This window comes from Doryrhamphus excisus, linkage group LG18, assembly GCF_037039965.1.
Source record: "Doryrhamphus excisus strain RoL-2023G ecotype Guam linkage group LG18, RoL_Dexc_Guam_v1.1, whole genome shotgun sequence".
Lineage (NCBI taxonomy): Eukaryota > Metazoa > Chordata > Actinopteri > Syngnathiformes > Syngnathidae > Doryrhamphus > Doryrhamphus excisus.
Genome location: NC_136374.1, coordinates 15,885,853 through 15,901,850, shown reverse-complemented (window position 1 = coordinate 15,901,850; position 15,998 = coordinate 15,885,853). Strand labels below are relative to the sequence as shown.

Below are 15,998 nucleotides of genomic sequence, written 5' to 3'. Positions count from 1 at the left end.
TTAATTTAATTTAATTTAATTTAATTTAATTTAATTTAATTTAATTTAATTTAATTTAATTTAATTTAACTTTATTTTATTTTATTCATTCATTTTCTGCCGCTTTTCCTCACAAGGGTCGCGGGGGTTTTAATTTTATTTAATTTTATTTAATTTTATTTAATTATTTGCCCAACACTCATGATTACATATCATAATCCCTCAAAAAGGAAATTACACAATGTTGTGCCCTTTGAAGGCTTGTATTTATTTTTTTAACAAGTGTAACATACCCGTTACTGACATACATATACACGATGAAACAAAATGCCTACTGAATGTAATTGTTAATTGGGAATTCATTCTGATTGGTTGAAGTTTTAGCTGAACTGATGAGTTAACCGTCAAACTCAAAAATGTGTTACTCTTGTGTTACTCTCCAACAGTGGCCAGGGATCATTCAGTGGGCGGTTCGTATTTGGGATGTGAACCAATGGGTCTCTTCTGGAGCCTGCATCCGGCACCTGGGTCCAAGGACAATTTAAGGTAAGTGGACAGACAGACATATGTCATGGTATTGTACTGTTCTTCGGTTCTAGGTAAAACATACTGTAAATTCTGGTGTTTAATCCACTATGTTTTTTCTTAAACTTTGAACCCTGCAGTTTATACAACAGTGCGGCTAACGTATGGCTAAATTCTAATCTTGTGACATCTCCTTTACTTCAGTCTTAAGTCTGGCTTATAGTGATTTCTTTCACAAAACACTTTACCGACAACACTAAATTCATCACACAGCAAATTGACACTCAAAATGTATACTTGGAAAATGCGAGTTTAAAATGGAATAACATTCCATCAAGTTTTCCCATAAGGCATCTCTTGGGCATTGCATCCGGGAAACAGCTTCCCTCTGGGATTTGGGCTCTGGGTTCTCAGGCTCTCTCTAGTAAACAGTGGCAAAATTGCAGCACCATCCACCATTTTCTTTGCTTCATATTCTCCTCCAATGAAATGATTTCTCAAACAAAATACATTATGGAAAATTATTGTTTTTTTAATTTTTTAAACTCATATTGGTACATGTTTATATTTCTGAGTTATAACATTTGAGTGTTGCTGTGTGATGCGTTTGTTAGATGATTGTTATATTGAGTAATTATCCCCTACTACAATTTCCAATGATTTTAAAAGCTCGTTGTGGTTTTTTTTTCATAGCTCATAACTGGCTCCTGTCAAATAAAGAGCTGATATACATATTAATGAACACATACCAGATATGTAAATACAGTATGTTAACTTCTAGCCCAAGGATAAGTTCCCTGTCGTCCCTGGACAGGTTAAAGTTAAACACCTTAAGACGGTTAAAATACATTAAGACACTGTAAACATAATTAAACACATGAAAAGTAAAGCAGTAAAGTAGTTTTTCTCTGTGGCGCTTGTGGCTCAGGATAGTGACAAACTGTTTTTGAGGAACTCATTGAGTGGGGGGGGGGGGCAGCACATGAAGGGTTATGTAAATCAAGCCAATTGAATCCAATATGGCACCTTTTAATGAATGTATTTGATCAGCAGCTTCTTCATCATTTTTGTTAGTAGTCACTGCATCATCAGCATATAATTGGATGTCCACTTGCTTGCAAAATTTCAGGAGGTCATTGATATAATAACAAAACAGAATGGGCCCCAGGATGGATCCTTGAGGGACCCCTACATTGCAGTTCATAAGGGATGACCACTTGTGATTCATATTTCCTATGTCTTGATCGAAATAATGTTAGCAAATACTGCAGTTTTTATTATTGAGCCAGGTTGTGGGTTTGAATATTGCTTTGGACCATGCTAGCTCGGTGCTAGCATTCCAAAACATGGGTCATGCGGAGACTCCAAATTGTCCATAAGTATGAATGTGAGTGTGAATGGTTGTTTGTCTATATGTGCCCTGTGATTGACCGGTGACCAGTCCAAGGTGCACCCCGAGTCTCGCTCAGTCAGCTGGGATAGGCTCCAGCTCACCTGCAACCCCAGTAGAAAAATGAAAATTAAAGTGTTTTTTTTTTGTTTGTTTTTTTCAAAGGTTTAGGGTGAAGAACGTGGAGAACCCCCTCATTGTGGACATCTCCCTACTGGACGGCCACGTGTCTGCTAGTGAGAGAGATAGCACTGAGCTAGCTGCTGTAACCACAGAACGCTGGTACACAGCGCCAGGTGTTCAAAGAATAAACATTCGCCAAAATGGAGTTGTCGGAACGTTATTCTTGCCGCCAGGTACATTTAACCATATTTATTACTCTTTTAATACTACTGATTTTTAATCTTAGTGTGGTTTCTCTGCAGGACCCGGGAAATTTCCAGCCATGTTGGACTTGTGGGGTATGGGTGGCGGACTAGTGGAGTACCGATCGGCCCTGCTGGCATCCAGGGGCTTTGCAACCTTCAGCATCGCCTACATGAACCACAGGGAATTAACAGTTCAACTAGATATTAAAAACTCCAATGCGTATCTGAAGGCAAGACGTTCCTATATGTTTCTGTATGAAACTTCCACTTCCTGGTATTCAGTTTGAATTGTGTTTTCACTTTCATTTTATGACAGTGAGGAGTGGCAGTGGGAGGTTTTGAGGGGGAGGGGTTAGCCTCAAATATTATTATTATTATAATTATTATTATCAGTAGTAGAGCGGCCTCTGTTGGCCACCAGAAGCATTTCATGGAGAAGGCTGTAAGAACTTCACACTCCTCTTTCATTTAAATGATTAACACTGTTAAATATTTTCTTTTTTTTCCTTTTTAGAAAGCGTTTAACATACTACGAGATCACCCTCAGGTGTGCGGCGACCGAGTAGGGATCATCGGTCTCTCCTATGGGGTCTACCTGACTCTGCGAATAGCCACCCTTACTGATGCTAATGTAGGTTGGAACGTTGTTCTTCTGTGTGTGTGTGTGTGTGTGTGTGTGGTACTTGACAGCTCCCACATCAGTGTGAAGTACTTTGGACAAGAGGTCCCTTTTTTTATTTTGGAAAAGCTGGTGTTTTTCTTCCTCTTTTGTGTTACTGCATCATTGTCCTCGGAAAATGGGATTTTTAACAGGAATGCTATTGACTAACATTCACATACGGTGGAACTTTGGTTAGCATTTTTTTCCAGAATGTCGGACCAAAATGGATGTTAACCAAATCATTCATTCATTCATTTTCTACCGCATTCTCTACCGCCTATCCCAGCTGTCTTTGGGCGGGAGGCAGGGTACACTCTGGACTGGTGGCCAGCCAATCATAGACAAACAACCATTCACACTCACATTCATACCTATGGATAATTTGGAGTCGCCAATTAACCTAGCATGTTTTTGGAATGGAATGTTTTTTTTTTTTGAAAAGCTGGTGTTTTTCTTCCTCTTTTGTATTACTGCCTCATTGTTCTCGGAAAATTGGATTGTTAACAGGAATGCTATTGACTAACATTCACATACGGTGGAACTTTGGTTAGCATTTTTTTTCCAGAATGTCGGACCAAAATGGATGTTAACCAAATCATTCATTCATTCATTCATTTTCTACTGCATTCTCTACCGCCTATCCCAGCTGTCTTTGGGCGGGAGGCAGGATACACCCTGGACTGGTGGCCAGCCAATCACAGGGCACATATAGACAAACAACCATTCACACTCACATTCATACCTATGGACAATTTGGAGTCGCCAATTAACCTAGCATGTTTTTGGAATGTGGGAGGAAACCGGAGTACCCGGAGAAAACCCACGCATGCACGGGGAGAACATGCAAACTCCACACAGAGATGCCCGAGGGTGGAATTGAACCGTGGTTTCCTAGCTGTGAGGTCTGCATGCTAACCACTCGACCACCGTGCCGCTTAACCAAATCAAAGTTTCAGCTATTACTGGATCGGTTCGCTGTAATTCGGGAGAAACTCTGAGTAGAACCCCTGCTCCTCTGCTCCTCCCAATTTTAGTTTTTTTAATAATTACAGTTTTTGGCGGGGCCAAAATGAGGATGCATTAGTGATTTTAAAAAATACATTAAGAACACAGTTGGACTCATGCGGTGTATTAATGACGCAACAAGATGCATGCCTACAATATTGTATGCTAACCGGTAAATGCACAAGAAAATGCGGTGTCAATTTTTGACATTAACTGAAAAACATGCTAACCGGGGCGGACGCTAACCAAGGTTCCACTGTCATACCTTCTCCTCTGCAGCCATCTTGCTTGGTTTGCATCAATGGACCAGCAGGAACCAACCTCAAGGTTACACAAATGTTGTGCAAGCCTCACGTTTCTGAAAGGTATTTACGTTTATGCTATGAAATACATATTTTGTGTCAATAGGGACGATGATTGACATTTTGGTGGTTTTGGTGGTTTTTCAACTGTCTTTCAGCGACCAGAGATTTTGGCCAAGGGATGAGTTAGGATATATGACTTTCAGGGATATGTCTTTGCCAGTCAACCACTCCCCTGGCACCCAAGTGGAGGTGACGTAAAGGCCATTTTGGCACATATGCAAAGATGATGCTGCTCATGTGTCCTTGTTCCTTTGTAGATGGAGAACCTGGCCTGTCCGCTGATGTACGTTTTGGGAGAAGATGATCAAAGTACTTCAAGCACTGAGAATTCAAACATGGTACATCTGTTGATTCGTTCCAGTTGAGTTTGCAATGCACATAAAGTTATGACTGCTGTGTTTTTATGGTTTATCAGATTGAGGAACGGCTAAAAGCTGCTGGTAAATCCCATCTGTTTACATGTTTGTCATATCCTGGCGCCGGACACCTGATTGAACCACCTTACTCGCCACATTCAAGAGCGTCCATGTGGAAAGTCCAACCAGAAAAAGGTGAGATACATATACAGTAAAGTCTCGTTATATCGATATCGGTTATAATGAATTACTACTTATTACGATACTATTTTCATTTCCCGGCAAATTTCTAGTCTTTTATGATATAATTAGTTCCGTTAGTACGATACCCGGTTATTACGATAATCCGGTTACTACGATGCCCTTTTCATCTCCCGCCAGCCAATTTGGTCTGCTTATATCGATACAAAAGCAGCTTAAATCAATCTTTGCTTAAGGATTTCAATACCAAAAAAGAACACGGCGAACGGCTGCTTCCAGTCAACTTTATTTTTCACACTTCCACCACCAGAGCCCAGCACACACACACCGATTCCCGCACTTCCTGGTTCACAGGTCATGCTCAACCCGCCCCACAAAGCTGGCCAAACACATGCCTGCAACAGAAGAACCAACTGACATAGCATACACACCTATTCCAACGAAGACACAAGCGTACAAATACATGTATTTAATTGTGTTGTATTCAGATATCTTTTTATCGCTTGCAATAATCACTGTTTTTCATATGTACATGCTGGCGTTGGTTCGTTGGTTCTTCTGTTGCAGGCATGGATAGTCCGGTTATATCGGTATTTTTTCCGACTCCCGAGAATATCGATATAACGAGACTTTACTGTATATATATTTATATTACATATAGCTTTCAGCTAAATAATGCCCTGGTGTGTTTCTCCTGCAGTAATCGCTGTGTGGGGGGGTCACACCGCACCCCATGCTGCTGCACAAGAGGATTCTTGGAGGAATATTTTACAATTTTTGGATAAAAATCTGAGGGCTTGAAGTTCTTCGAAGGTCCAAGAAGTGCTGCGGAAATCTATTCCTCACAAATGTGTTATATTTTTGCCAATCAGGGGAAAAAAATGTATATTTTTCTGATATTTACAAGGCAGCTGAGCATATATTTATCTTAGTCTGAAATTTTCATTCATGTTTTTGCTATTTTATTCGCTTTGCACTGACATTTACTCATATGTATCGCTTGCTATTTGGTTAGATTCATTCATTCATTCATTTTTCGTGGGGGTGCTGGAGCCTATCCCAGCTGTCTTGGGGCAAGAGGCGGGGTACACCCTGGACTGGTGGCCAGCCAATCACAGGGCACATATAGACAAACAACCATTCACACTCACATTCATACCTATGGACAATTTGGAGTCGACAAAAGAAAACCCCACGCATGCACGGGGAGAACATGCAAACGCCACACAGAGATGACCGAGGGTGGAATTGAACCCTGGGTCTCCTAGCTGTGAGGTCTGCGCGCTAACCACTCAAACGCTGTGCAGCCCACATTGGTTAGATGAAATGTAAAAAATTGCATACGGTAGTCTTTTACCACTTTCTAGCTAAGATATGAATATTCCTCAAATAAAAACACAACATTGAATAAGGTAAATGGTCTTAACACATACAGTAATGCATTACCGTGAGATGGGACGAAGAGTTCATGACACGCTGATGTCACCATGCCGATGAGGGCGATAAACTCCTTGAAGTCAATCTCCAGGTCTCCATTCTGGTCAATGTCAGCAAAGAGCTCGTCAAGCTCGTTCCTTTGGATTTTCTGCACGGCAAGAAGTGTAAATGAAAGAAGATGAAACAGGAAGTTGCAATAGTGTCATTCTAATTATACTTGAGGTATATTTAGTAACATAGCCTTGTCACTGAGTTCTTGGAGGAGGAGTAATACTAACTAAATATACATTATATATATATTCTCTAAAGTACAAGTGTTGATATCCTTCATTCTTTTTCTACCGCTTATCCTCACAAGAGTCGCTGGAGCCTATCCTAGCTGTCTTTGGGGCGAGAGGCGGGGTACACCCTAGACTGGTGGCCAGCCAATCACAGGGCACATATAGACAAACAACCATTCACACTCACATTCATACCTATGGACAATTTGGAGTCGCTAATTAACCTAGCATGTTTTTTGGAATGTGGGAGGAAACCGGAGTACCCGGAGAAAACCCACGCATGCACGGGGAAAACGTGCAAACTCCACACAGAGATGGCGAGGGTGGAATCGAACTCGGGTCTCCTAGCTGTGAGGCCTGTGTGCTAACTACCAGGCCGCTTTACAGCCCTGGTTCAGTATATTTTTCATCAAAATAGTAGTCATGCCAAAATGTTGTGTTGCTGCTGGATGTTCACAGTATCCGAGTGATATTGTCGTGGTGGGTGCTGGAGCCTATCCCAGCTATCTTCGGGCTTGAGAGGTGGGGTACACTCTGGACTGGTCACCAGCCAATCACAGGGCACATATAGACAAACAACCATTCACACTCACATTCATACCTATGGACAATTTGGAGTCGCTAATTAACCTAGCATGTTTTTGGAATGTGGGAGGAAACCGGAGTACCCGGAGAAAACCCACGCATGCACGGGGAGAACATGCAAACTCCACACAGAGATAGCGAGGGTGGAATTGAACCCTGGTCTCACGCTAACCACTCAACCACCATGTTGAAATCCTTAACTTACCTTAATGAAATGGCTCATCTCGTTGTTGATGAGAGCTCTGAGCTCCGATTTCTTTAACTTGCACTTGTCGCCTGAATATTTGTGAAACACTCTGATGATGGTGACCATTCCACTCTCCAAGTTGGACATGCACTCCTTTGTGGCCTGCAATTTAAAAAAAAAATGCAATAATTTTCCTCTTTTTACTGTAATGTATCCGGGTTGTAAACTGTATACTTCAATGTCTTTGTTGCAGTCATTTCTAAAATATAACAAATATAACAAAATGCTTGTATAGAATACATAATGTAGAAAATAAACAATTTACCTTGAACATATTGGTCTTACCTCCATGAGAAGAAAGTGTCGTGTCTTAGAGATCCTAAATACAAGTGATGGCTTTTCCAGCAGCGTGTCGACTGCCTCGCCCAGCTCACTATAAACACTAAACCGTATTGATCGACCACACCGAGGCTACTTATGCAGCCATGGATGGTTTAATGCACATATAATGGATATCGGTGGTTGGTGTTAAGCTTGACCAAAAATCCATTAAATTTAAATTGTCATTTGGGTATGATCGTGTTTCTACGTTTTACTGCATCTAATGGACTCCAGTGGTTAAATGAAGGTGCATTAAGAACACATTCGCGGCTTCGAATATGGGTCGTTTTTGCTGTTGAAATAATGAGATACTTTTGAAAGCCTTCGGTTGCAGATGTCCTAACCCTGTGGGTGGAGATTTGTTTGGCATACTGAAATGCCTCTAAAGTGGAAAGTTGTGAGAAGATTGCTTGATCTCTTCTGCTATTGCAAATGATTGGATGTATAATTCTGTTGGAGAGCCTGTTATGTCCGATTACACACGAATGTTGCGTTTCCACACAACTTAATTAACATCATCTGATATAGTCACCCATCTCTGTATGGAGTTTGCATGTTCTCTCCGTGCATGCGTGGGTTTTCTCCGGGTACTCCGGTTTCCTCCCACATTCCAAACAATGCTTCTTCCATATAGGAATACTGTCAGGACTACTAAAGCCTGAACACCAACAAATGATTATTATTATATTATTGGGGCTGCATGGTAGTCGAGTGGTTAGCACACAGGCCTCACAGCTAGGAGACCTGAGTCTCAATTCACCCTCGGCCATCTCTGTGTGGAGTTTGTATGTTTCCTCCCACATTCCAAAAACATGCTAGGTTAATTGGCGATTCCAAATTGTCCATAGGTATGAATGTGAGTGTGAATGGTTGTTTGACTATATGTGCCCTGTGAATGGCTGGCCACCAGTCCAGGGTGTAGAAGACAGCTGGGATAGGCTCCAGCACCCCCCGCGACCCTCGTGAGGAAAAGCGGTATAAAAATGAATGAATGAATGAATGATATAATCACCTGGTTGCATGGCGGAAGAGCAGACAGCGTGTAGGCCTCACAGCTAGGTGACAGAGTTCAATTCCAACCTTGGCCATCTCTGTGTGGAGAGAGAGAGAGATGTTCTCCCCGTGCATGCGTGGGTTTTCTCCGGGCACTCCGGTTTCCTCCCACATTCCAAAAACATGCTAGGTTAATTGGCAACTCCAAATTGTCCATAGGTATGATTGTGAGTGTGAATGGTTGTTTGTCTATATGTGCCCTGTGATTGACCGGCCACCAGTCCAGGGTATAGAAGACAGCTTGGATAGGCTCCAGCACAGCCGCGACCCTTGTGAGGATAAGCGGCAGCATTTTCTGGTACAAAACGTCACACTGTTGTGACTCCGCAACAATGAGAGACAAGCCAGCTGAACAGAATTAGCCGACCAAGCTGAGTAACCAGGTAGACTGCTGGGTTATCCGCATAGCCTGTGGGTTCATCTGCCGCATGACAGGCTGGGCACCAGAGCGAGCTGCCAGCTGTGTGGTGATTTGATGCACCATAGACCAAAACGAGAGCAGCTTGTCGGAGCGGATGGGATGACAGAAGTACACAGGACATGCATTTGTTTTGGATTGGCCTCATACTGGTGCGGACAGACGGAGCACTACAAACTTCACGGCAGGCTGAAAGGATGAATTAGTCATGTATTAGCATGCTAAATACTACAGATTGACTGATACCGTTTTTTTCAGGACCGATCCCAATTATTAGTAGTTAAGGAGGCCGATAACTGATATTTGGAGGTGATATTTATTTGCAGTAAAAGTGTAAAAATCAGCGTAAAAATGTTGGATACAAAAACTTAACGTGGTTTAATGGCTAAAGCCTTAAGTTTCTACAATGTAACCTTCATAAATATTTAGAGAATGCTGTGAAATGTATTTGTTTATCAGGCAAATTCCAAATTCATGTCATTTAAACCAAATATACACCGGTTTTCTTTTGAACTGAAAATATTATATGAGTCAACCCTTCGTACATTGGAAAACGTTCTAAAACAATTCATATGAAGGACAAGTATTAATGAAATGTTTCTATTGTTTCAAGCGTTATCCCTCCCACATCAATTAATTTGTATCTTTTTCTCTTTTTTGTTTATGATAATATTATTTTGTATTCACAACCGTCTGGTCTTTGTCGAACGGGCAGGCTACCGGCCTAGTCGGATGCAGACACAGCCGTAGTTTAAGCGAATCGCCATGTTTGTTGTTGTTTGACAACGGAAATGACGTCACTGCGCTTCTGATTGGCTGAAATTGCCTTAACAGTCCACTCTGCGGCGCCACAATGACTCTGGCATACCCATTGGTGTGAATAGAAATAGTTTTTTTAAACGTCATCGTGTGAATGGAGATTTTTTGTTGTGCGGCAAATGCGTGTTGTAAATATATGTTCGTGTGGCCATGAACTTAGTAATTTACCTATTATTAATTCATTTATTCATTTTCTGCACGAGGGAAGCTCAAATGGTGGGATTGCACTCGAACGCACCGCGTGGCTACGCGTCCTGTTGGTTCCTCCTCCCCGCTTGCTAGCGACTCTTTTCCGGGTTGTCTTGTCGGAACGAGCCACCGCCTACCTTCCTTCCTCTTAAAAACTGGCTCTGACGTCAAGAAAGTGGAGCAGAGGAGCATTAAAACCTGTGTCAGTTATGCAAATCTAAACGTCTGCCGCCACTCGCATCAAATTAACAACGATTTAGCCAGCGAGGCACGGCCAGGAAAAGACACTTTGACCCGGGAAGACAAGGAGACAAGACAAGATTAGGGTACGTCTTTTTAACATTGTTTTGCTGCCTGTTTGAGACTAAAACACACACACTAGCCGCCCTGTAGTGAGTCATAAAATGACTAATAGTCACTAAAAAAGTCACATTAACAAATTCGCAGCTTTTGCAACCGCTTTTGTTTACATCTGTTGACAACAAAACAGTAATATCATTATTACTAATTACTGTCACTTGAGTGGACACCCGCCTGTGACAGATGTAATTTATTTTTTGTATATATTTTTTGTGAATATATGACTTCATCATACCGGAAATACCGTGGATGCGGATGATAACGTACATTGATTGACTTGTGATGCGAGTTAACTTTCACTACGTCTGTAGCCTGTTGAACGTGTGAGCGAACACAACTCGAGTTGACTAGCTATTTAGCTTCCTGTTTAGTAGTCATGAAAGATGGCGACTGAGGTTGTATTTGGCAAGTTGTCTCTAACGATTGAATGATTGGACATCACATCTCTGCTGAATGGTTTCACTATTCACATTTGATTCATGGGGAATCAGATCCGAATCAGACTCAGATGATTCATTTGAATTTGTTGAACAACTGATTGATTGACTTGTAGACACTGAATTCACCCGAGTCAGTGAATCAACGTTCATTCATTCATTTTCGATCGTTTATCCTCACAAGGGTCGCGAGGGGTGCTGGAGCCTATCCCAGCTGTCTTTTCAGGTGAGAGGCGGGGTTACACCCTTGGACTGGTGGCCAGCCAATCACAGGGCACATATAGACAAACAACCATTCACACTCACATTCATACCTATGGACAATTTGGAGTCGCCGATTAACTTAGCATGTTTTTGGAATGTGGGAGGAAACATACAAATTCCACACAGAATTGAACTCGGGTCTCCTAGCTGTGAGGCCTGCGTGCTAACCACTCGACCACCGTGCAGCCAATCAAAGTAATACATTAAATATTGGTGTTCATGACGAAGGATGAACCTAATTTACAAAAAATGTGACTGTATATATGAATATGTCTAAACATAAAAAAAACTTGGACATCAATTTTGACCTTGGAGGAGGTCTTACGCCCGTTCCAGGTTTAGTCCTGCACTGACCCACATCCAATCTTTTTTTCCCCCCAGAAATGCCCTATATTCATTTGAGCCTATACTTAGAAACACAAAGGCAATCCTCACGCCAACAGTCTCCATCTCTATTTGGACTAACAACACGATCCTTCTATGTCCAGAGATGGCTGACCTGCTGAAGCTTCTGCTGCGGGTGTCGGAGAAAGCCGCCAACGTTGCTCGCGTCTGCAGACAGGAAGCTCCCCTCTTTCAGCTCCTGGTACAAGAAAAGACAGGAGAGGATAAGAATAAGAAGTTTGTGCAGGACTTCAAGACGCTGGCAGATGTTGTGATCCAGGAGGTGATCCGCAATGATGTTGGCGCTCAGGTATTAACGGGAGAGAGAGGTCACCTTGATTTCTAAACGTATGAAATTGGATGTATTCATGTCGTTCATGTCCTTTTGGTGTCTCCAGTTCCCTGAGATGGTCGACTTCATTCATGGAGAAGAATCCAACAAGTTTGAGAATGGACTTGGTAAATATTACCTTGTATTTGATGACTGTAGTTAAAATATGGATGCTGCTTAGAAACATCTTACAAAAATTAGAGAAAATCGGTCATCATTTTAAATAAATTGAAAAAAATTTAAAATTAAATTATATTAGGAAAGCAGGAAGTGAACAAATGTAACAGTTACTGATTGTAAAAGTGAGAAATTTCAATCCAATTATCGCCTCGTACTTCGGTACAAGGTACATTGTTTTAAAAATTAAAAATTAAATAAAAAACAAACAAAAAAAAACTTAAACTGTATTATGGAAAGCAGGAAGTGAACAAATGTAACAGTTACTGATTGTAAAAGTACCAGATGGAGGGGTAGGATTTAATAAGCTTTGCTTCTTCCTACTCCGTTTGGACATGTGGAACTGTGAACTGATTATGTGATGCATTCAATTGTAATCTGATGCATGTTCAAATGAAATTAAACCATTACCAAATTACCCTTGGGACCACCCAAGTACCACATTCATGCTTGATTGATTTAAAAGTATTACACAAAGAAACCTAAAGTACTACCGTACATGATGCACTAATGCGTCACTGCCTCTGTCGCACAGGCGAGTGTGTGACTGTGACGGTACGCAGCACTGAAGAGGAGACCGCCGCGCTTCTTGCCACGGTACTAGACGGCGACCTGACAGCAGCGGCGCTCCTGGCACGAGCCATTCACCAAGACCCGGCCACCATTAACGCCAGTACTGACGGACTAACAGTGCCGCTCGACCCCTCTGAACTCGGTATCTGGATTGACCCGATCGGTGAGGGCTTCGTCTGTAAAATCAGCATTGTCGGTTTGACACACAGAACCGAGTGTCGTCTTTTTGGTTTGTTTAGACGCCACCAGTCAGTACATAGAGGGCCGAGAGGAGGTGGTGGAAGAGGGTCGTATGTCACCTTCGGGTTTGCATTGTGCTCTGGTCCTCATCGGGGTTTACCTGCGCGTCACCGGCGAGCCCGTCATGGGCATCATCAACCAGCCGTTCAACCACAGAGACCCGGCAAGTGGAAGGTGAGTCGTTCGCCGAACCAGTACAAGCTGCTGTCGTCAAAGAGATGCATTAAGCTCCTTAGTTGCCTTTTAATCTTAATTCTTTATCTTAATAAGACATTTTGGACATTTTCGACTACAGTTCCAACATAAATATGCAACATCAAAACCCCATCATGTGACCAGTAGGGTACATTTGTCATTTTCAGGCGACAGAGCCTTAAGCTTCCCTGTCCGCTACCTTGTACACACCCTTAAATCAGACTTATGTATACTTGAAAAGCACATTTATGGTTCTATGACCTCACAGCCAGTTTGCCTACATTATAAACATTATACATGAGCCATGTTTACATGAGGAGTTTTTCTCTTTCCGAATGAACTTTCCGAAAGCAATGGTATACATGGAAAGGAATATTCCAATCTCTTGTCTACATGCGCCGCTATAATCAACCAGAATAGTCAATGGGGCATGCCCAGTAAAGCGTAAACACCAACATTCTTCAAGTTTTTCTTTCACTTGTCGGAATAACTCCGTATTGCCAGTTTTTCGTTCGTCCAGTCTTGAAATTTAGTTTGAATCAAAAACAAACTTTCCGTCTTAGTCCAGTGCCGATTGCTCGCCTCCATTTTTTTTTAAATCGGAGAACATCTCGAACTGCGTGTTACGTCATATCTCAGCATTCGCTGAAAGAACGCACCCGGGAACAGGAAAAGATAAAGTTCAATCTTGCTAATATTTTATAATTAAGCTCAGCTCATGTTTTATATAGATATGTATTTTATTTTTTAATAAAACTGGACTTGTGAATAAAGTGTAGAAGGGTTTAGATCAGGGGTCTCAAACTCAATTTACCTGGAAGGCCACCGGAGCTAGCTAGGTTCTGGGTGAAGCCGGGCCGCATCAGGTTTTCAAAAAAAGAAAACAAAAAACCCAAAACGCATTTATTAAAAACTGGAAAAAAAAAAATCAATAGAAAAAATTATCTTCAATGATTTTGCTTCTGCTATACCCTACACTTTTTCAGTACTTTGGCTCCGGTTTTCCACACCAAAATATCTGATAAAACATTCCACTGTTCTCAAATATCTTAATTTTTATTTTTCTATACACAAAATAAGATTAAAAAAAATAAGAATAAAGAAAATCAATCAATCAGTAATAAATAAGTAAAATAATAATAAAACGTAAGAAACCACATACAGATGGTAGAGAAATTATTTTTTCCAGATTCAAATGTACAGTATTAAGTTATTTAACCTTTAACATGAACATGAATGAAATTAATAATTTGACCCAATTAGCAAGTTAGCATCGTACTCAGTTCCATCTGGGAGCAGCGTCGTAACTTTAACAACATGTTTGATGAGATGCTTTATCTTGTGACGTGTATTTTTTCCGTTTTATTCCAAATCATTTCCTGCATTTATTTGTACCCGGCGTCATTAGCCTTTAGCTTCATTGCTAATCCAAAACAGCAAAACAGGGTAGGGTAACAGTATGGGCGGGGGGGCAAAATCCTGTTAATTGTGTCCGGTGTGCACACGGCTTTAAGCTGTCATTTCAACATTAAACTTTGGTATCATGGTGGGGGTCTCAAACTTGCGGCTCGCGGGGCCAAATGCAGCCCGTGGGCCGCGAGTTTGAGACCCCTGGTTTAGATTCTGTTCCACAGTTGGCGGTAATGCACACGAAAGCTGCTTGCCAACCGCCAATATACAGTCTGACAACTTTCCGATTGAGCGGGTACAAGATACCTGAATCGGATTGGGGAAAGGAATATTCCACCCCTGGGAATCTGATTATATATTCATTCGGATTGGCACTTTTCTTTGGGAATGAGGTGTATACAAAGGTTAGATTCTTTCCGTTTGAGCAAATAAACCGAATGGAATTGAATATTTGGGTCCATGTATACGTGGCTAACGATGTTATTCTCACCTCATGATTTGTGTTGTCAGCTGGCAGGGGAAGATCTTCTGGGGCGTTTCGTGCCGAGACCTAAACGTGTGCTCCGTGTCCCGGCCCAAAGCTTCACCGACAAGTCAACCGTTATCGGTGGTGCTGAGCTCCAGCGAGAAGCAAGCGGTGAAAGAGACTCTGGCCTCGTTGTGCGGTCCGGAAAAGCTCATGTACGCGTCCGGGGCCGGCTACAAAATCCTGTGCGTCATCCAGGGCCTGGCTGACGCGTACGTCCTCTCAGAAGGGAGCACCTTTAAGTGGGACTCCTGCGCCCCTCACGCGCTGCTCCGAGCCCTCGGAGGTGGTGTGGTGGACCTGACGAAAAGTTTAGAATCCGGTTGTGAGGCAAAGGCGGAACTGACCTATCATGAGCCTTACAGCGAGGGTAAAGGCGCTGACCGCTGGGCTAACTACGGCGGCCTGGTGGCGTATGGAGACAGTTCCCAGCTGAGCGTCATCATCAGGGCTCTGAAAGGAAAGTTGTAATTCGTTTTCTGTATTGAAAGGAAAAATTGAATTTTAACGGGAAATATGTTATTTTTAAACAAAGTGTATATGTAACAACATATGGGCCAAATTATGATATCAAGCTGCCATGAAACCTACGTCTTGTTGTTAGAAGAGCTCTGATTCTTCTAAGATCTTTAACATAACCTTCAACATCATCATGTAAACAGCTTAAAGACTCAATTCCAGGATGATAAACACTAGTCGGGTACGGCGACTCGGGCTATGGAAAGTATTATTTCATTGTTGAACTGACCTGTAAGAGGCTATAAATATGCCAAGCGGACGGAGAGGTGTGCAGCCATCTGCACCTCTCTGAAACATCTCCTTGTAAGGAGCACAGCCAATCACATGCACTGACCTCCTGCCTTTAAAAAAAAAAAAAAAAAAAGGGCCCCGATGGATAAGT

At 42.0% G+C, this 15,998-nt stretch overlaps 2 protein-coding genes across 5 annotated transcripts; one reads left to right on the top strand and one right to left on the bottom strand.

Moving 5' to 3' along the window:
• Nucleotides 1–212: 212 nt before the first annotated feature.
• LOC131106096 (protein S100-B-like) lies at nt 213–10,194 on the bottom strand. 4 transcript variants are annotated; one of them, XM_078798351.1, is made up of 6 exons: nt 9,883–9,974; nt 8,734–8,812; nt 7,686–7,773; nt 7,359–7,502; nt 6,297–6,435; nt 213–503 (listed from the first exon to the last, which is right to left on the bottom strand). In XM_078798351.1, the coding sequence occupies exons 2-6, from the start codon at nt 8,808–8,810 to the stop codon at nt 436–438; spliced, it is 516 nt and encodes a 171-aa protein (XP_078654477.1). In that variant the 5' UTR covers nt 8,811–8,812; nt 9,883–9,974; the 3' UTR covers nt 213–435. The 4 variants fall into 4 exon arrangements, with proteins under 4 accessions (XP_078654477.1, XP_078654479.1, XP_078654478.1 ...); XM_078798353.1 differs by lacking the exons at nt 7,686–7,773; nt 9,883–9,974 and adding an exon at nt 10,180–10,194; XM_078798352.1 differs by lacking the exon at nt 7,686–7,773 and having other exon boundaries at nt 9,883–9,931.
• Nucleotides 10,060–15,984, top strand: inpp1 (inositol polyphosphate-1-phosphatase). The gene is made up of 6 exons (XM_058054859.2): nt 10,060–10,526; nt 11,750–11,955; nt 12,044–12,104; nt 12,689–12,889; nt 12,966–13,140; nt 15,082–15,984. The coding sequence occupies exons 2-6, from the start codon at nt 11,752–11,754 to the stop codon at nt 15,566–15,568; spliced, it is 1,128 nt and encodes a 375-aa protein (XP_057910842.2). The 5' UTR covers nt 10,060–10,526; nt 11,750–11,751; the 3' UTR covers nt 15,569–15,984.
• Nucleotides 15,985–15,998: the final 14 nt, after the last annotated feature.

Bases quoted from the DNA above. Each gene is read 5' to 3' on its own strand.
- LOC131106096 (XM_078798351.1), bottom strand. From the start codon at position 8,810: ATGGCCAAGGTTGGAATTGAACTCTGTCACCTAGCTGTGAGGCCTACA. The intron at 7,774-8,733 runs GTGATTATATCA...TAGTGTTTATAG, and splicing joins CTCTTCCGCCATGCAACCAG to TGAGCTGGGCGAGGCAGTCG. The intron at 504-6,296 runs GTAATGCATTAC...CCTTGGACCCAG, and splicing joins ACTCTTCGTCCCATCTCACG to GTGCCGGATGCAGGCTCCAG.
- inpp1 (XM_058054859.2), top strand. From the start codon at position 11,752: ATGGCTGACCTGCTGAAGCTTCTGCTGCGGGTGTCGGAGAAAGCCGCC. The intron at 11,956-12,043 runs GTATTAACGGGA...TGGTGTCTCCAG, and splicing joins GCAATGATGTTGGCGCTCAG to TTCCCTGAGATGGTCGACTT. The intron at 12,890-12,965 runs GTGAGGGCTTCG...TGGTTTGTTTAG, and splicing joins TATCTGGATTGACCCGATCG to ACGCCACCAGTCAGTACATA.